Below are 2,629 nucleotides of genomic sequence, written 5' to 3' on the forward strand. Positions count from 1 at the left end.
GTGGAATCAGGTAATCAAATCAGGTGTGGAATCAGGTGGTCAAACAAGTGTGAAATCAGGTAATCAAATCAGATGTGGAGTCAGGTAGTCAAATCAGGTATGGAATCAGGTAATAAAATCAGGTATGGAATCAAGTAATCAAATCAGGTGTGGAATCAGGTAATCAAATCAGGTATGGAATCAGGTAATCAAATCAGGTATGGAATCAAGTGGTCAAATCAGGTCCGAAATCATGATCAAACAGGTGGGGGATCAGGTGGTCAAACAGGTGTGGAATCAGATTATCAAACAGGTGTGGAATCAGATTATCAAACAGGTGTGGAATCAGGTGGTCAAACCAGATGTAAAATCAGATAATCAACCAGGTGGGGAATCAGGTGGTCAAACAAGTGTGAAATCAGGTAATCAAATCAGGTATGGAATCAGGTAATCAAATCAGGTGTGGAATCAGGTAATCAAATCAGGTATGGAATCAGGTAATCAAATCAGGTATGGAATCCAATGGTCAAATCAGGTGGAATCAATGATCATGATCAAACAGGTGGGGGATCAGGTGGTCAAACAGGTGTGGAATCAGATTATCAAACAGGTGTGGAATCAGATTATCAAACAGGTGTGGAATCAGGTGGTCAAACAGGTGTGGAATCAGATGATCAAACAGGTGTGGAATCAGGTGGTCAAACAGGTGTGGAATCAGATGATCAAACAGGTGGGGGATCAGGTGGTCAAACAGGTGTGGAATAAGATGATCAAACAGGTGTTTAATAAGATGATCAAACAGGTGTGGAATCAGGTGGTCAAACAGGTGTGGAATAAGATGATCAAACAGGTGTGGAATCAGATGATCAAACAGGTGGGGGATCAGGTGGTCAAACAGGTGTGGAATCAGATGATCAAACAGGTGTGGAATCAGATGATCAAACAGGTGTGGAATCAGGTGGTCAAACAGGTGTGGAATCAGATGATCAAACAAGTGTGGAATCAGATGACCAAACAGGTGGGGAATCAGGTGGTCAAACAGGTGTGGAATCAGATGATCAAACAGGTGTGGAATCAGGTGGTCAAACAGGTGTGGAATCAGATGATCAAACAGGTGTGGAATCAGGTGGTCAAACAGGTGTGGAATCAGATGATCAAACAAGTGTGGAATCAGATGACCAAACAGGTGGGGAATCAGGTGGTCAAACAGGTGGGGATCAGATGATCAAACAAGTGTGGAATCAGATGACCAAACAGGTGGGGGATCAGGTGGTCAAACAGGTGTGGAATCAGATGGTCAAAGAGGTGTGGAATCAGGTGGTCAAACAGGTGTGGAATCAGATGATCAAACAGGTGTGGAATCAGGTGGTCAAACAGGTGTGGAATCAGGTGGTCAAACAGGTGTGGAATCACATGATCAAACAGGTGTGGAATCAGGTGATCAAAAAAGTGTGGAATCAGATGATCAAACAGGTGGGGGATCAGGTGGTCAAACAGGTGTGGAATCAGATGATCAAACAGGTGGGGGATCAGGTGGTAAAAAAAGTGTGGAATCAGGTGGTCAAACAGGTGTGGAATCAGGTGGTCAAACAGGTGTGGAATCAGATGATCAAACAGGTGGGGAATCAGATGATCAAACAGGTGTGGAATAAGATGATCAAACAGGTGTGGAATCAGATGATCAAACAGGTGTGGAATCAGGTGGTCAAACAGGTGTGGAATCAGATGATCAAACAGGTGGGGAATCAGGTGGTCAAACAGGCGGGGAATCAGATGATCAAACAGGTGGGGGATCAGGTGGTCAAACAGGTGTTTAATAAGATGATCAAACAGGTGGGGAATCAGGTGATCAAACAGGTGTGAATCAGGTGGTCAAACCAGGTGTGGAATCAGGTGATCAAACCAGGTTGTGGAATCAGATGATCAAACCCCATGTGGGCTTTTTTGTTTCAGGTCATTAAATCTTTTGAGAAATTATCAGATACGGTGTATCACACATTGGAGTCAATATATACTCTGTAACGTCTACCTTCTCACGTTCAATATATACTCTGTAACGTCTACCCTCTCACGTTCAATATATACTCTGTAACGTCTACCTTCTCACGTTCAATATATACTCTGTAACGTCTACCTTCACATGTCAATATATACTCTGTAACGTCTACCTTCACATGTCAATATATACTCTGTAACGTCTACCTTCTCACGTTCAATATATACTCTGTAACGTCTACACTCTCACGTTCAATATATACTCTGTAACGTCTACCTTCTCACGTTCAATATATACTCTGTAACGTCTACCCTCTCACGTTCAATATATACTCTGTAACGTCTACCCTCTCACGTTCAATATATACTCTGTAACGTCTACACTCTCACGTTCAATATATACTCTGTAACGTCTACCTTCTCACGTTCAATATATACTCTGTAACGTCTACCTTCTCACGTTCAATATATACTCTGTAACGTCTACCTTCACATGTCAATATATACTCTGTAACGTCTACCTTCTCACGTTCAATATATACTCTGTAACGTCTACCCTCTCACGTTCAATATATACTCTGTAACGTCTACCTTCTCACGTTCAATATATACTCTGTAACGTCTACACTCTCACGTTCAATATATACTCTGTAAC

The 2,629-nt window shown here is 42.2% G+C and overlaps 1 protein-coding gene across 1 annotated transcript; it reads left to right on the top strand.

Annotated features, from left to right (window-relative positions):
- The first annotated feature begins 232 nt into the window (after positions 1-232).
- Positions 233-1,842, top strand: LOC132549123 (uncharacterized). The gene is made up of 3 exons (XM_060213045.1): positions 233-401; positions 542-733; positions 830-1,842. The coding sequence occupies exons 1-3, from the start codon at positions 233-235 to the stop codon at positions 1,840-1,842; spliced, it is 1,374 nt and encodes a 457-aa protein (XP_060069028.1).
- Positions 1,843-2,629: the final 787 nt, after the last annotated feature.

The sequence above is a fragment of the Ylistrum balloti genome, unplaced genomic scaffold, assembly GCF_031769215.1.
Source record: "Ylistrum balloti isolate Yb309-2 unplaced genomic scaffold, AGI_CSIRO_Ybal_v1 Utg370042, whole genome shotgun sequence".
NCBI lineage: Eukaryota > Metazoa > Mollusca > Bivalvia > Pectinida > Pectinidae > Ylistrum > Ylistrum balloti.

Coding starts and splice junctions, on each gene's coding strand:
- LOC132549123 (XM_060213045.1), top strand. CDS start 233: ATGATCAAACAGGTGGGGGATCAGGTGGTCAAACAGGTGTGGAATCAG. Junction 402..541: donor TCAAACAAGTGTGAAATCAG/GTAATCAAATCA, acceptor ATGATCAAACAG/GTGGGGGATCAGGTGGTCAA. Junction 734..829: donor GGGATCAGGTGGTCAAACAG/GTGTGGAATAAG, acceptor ATGATCAAACAG/GTGTGGAATCAGATGATCAA.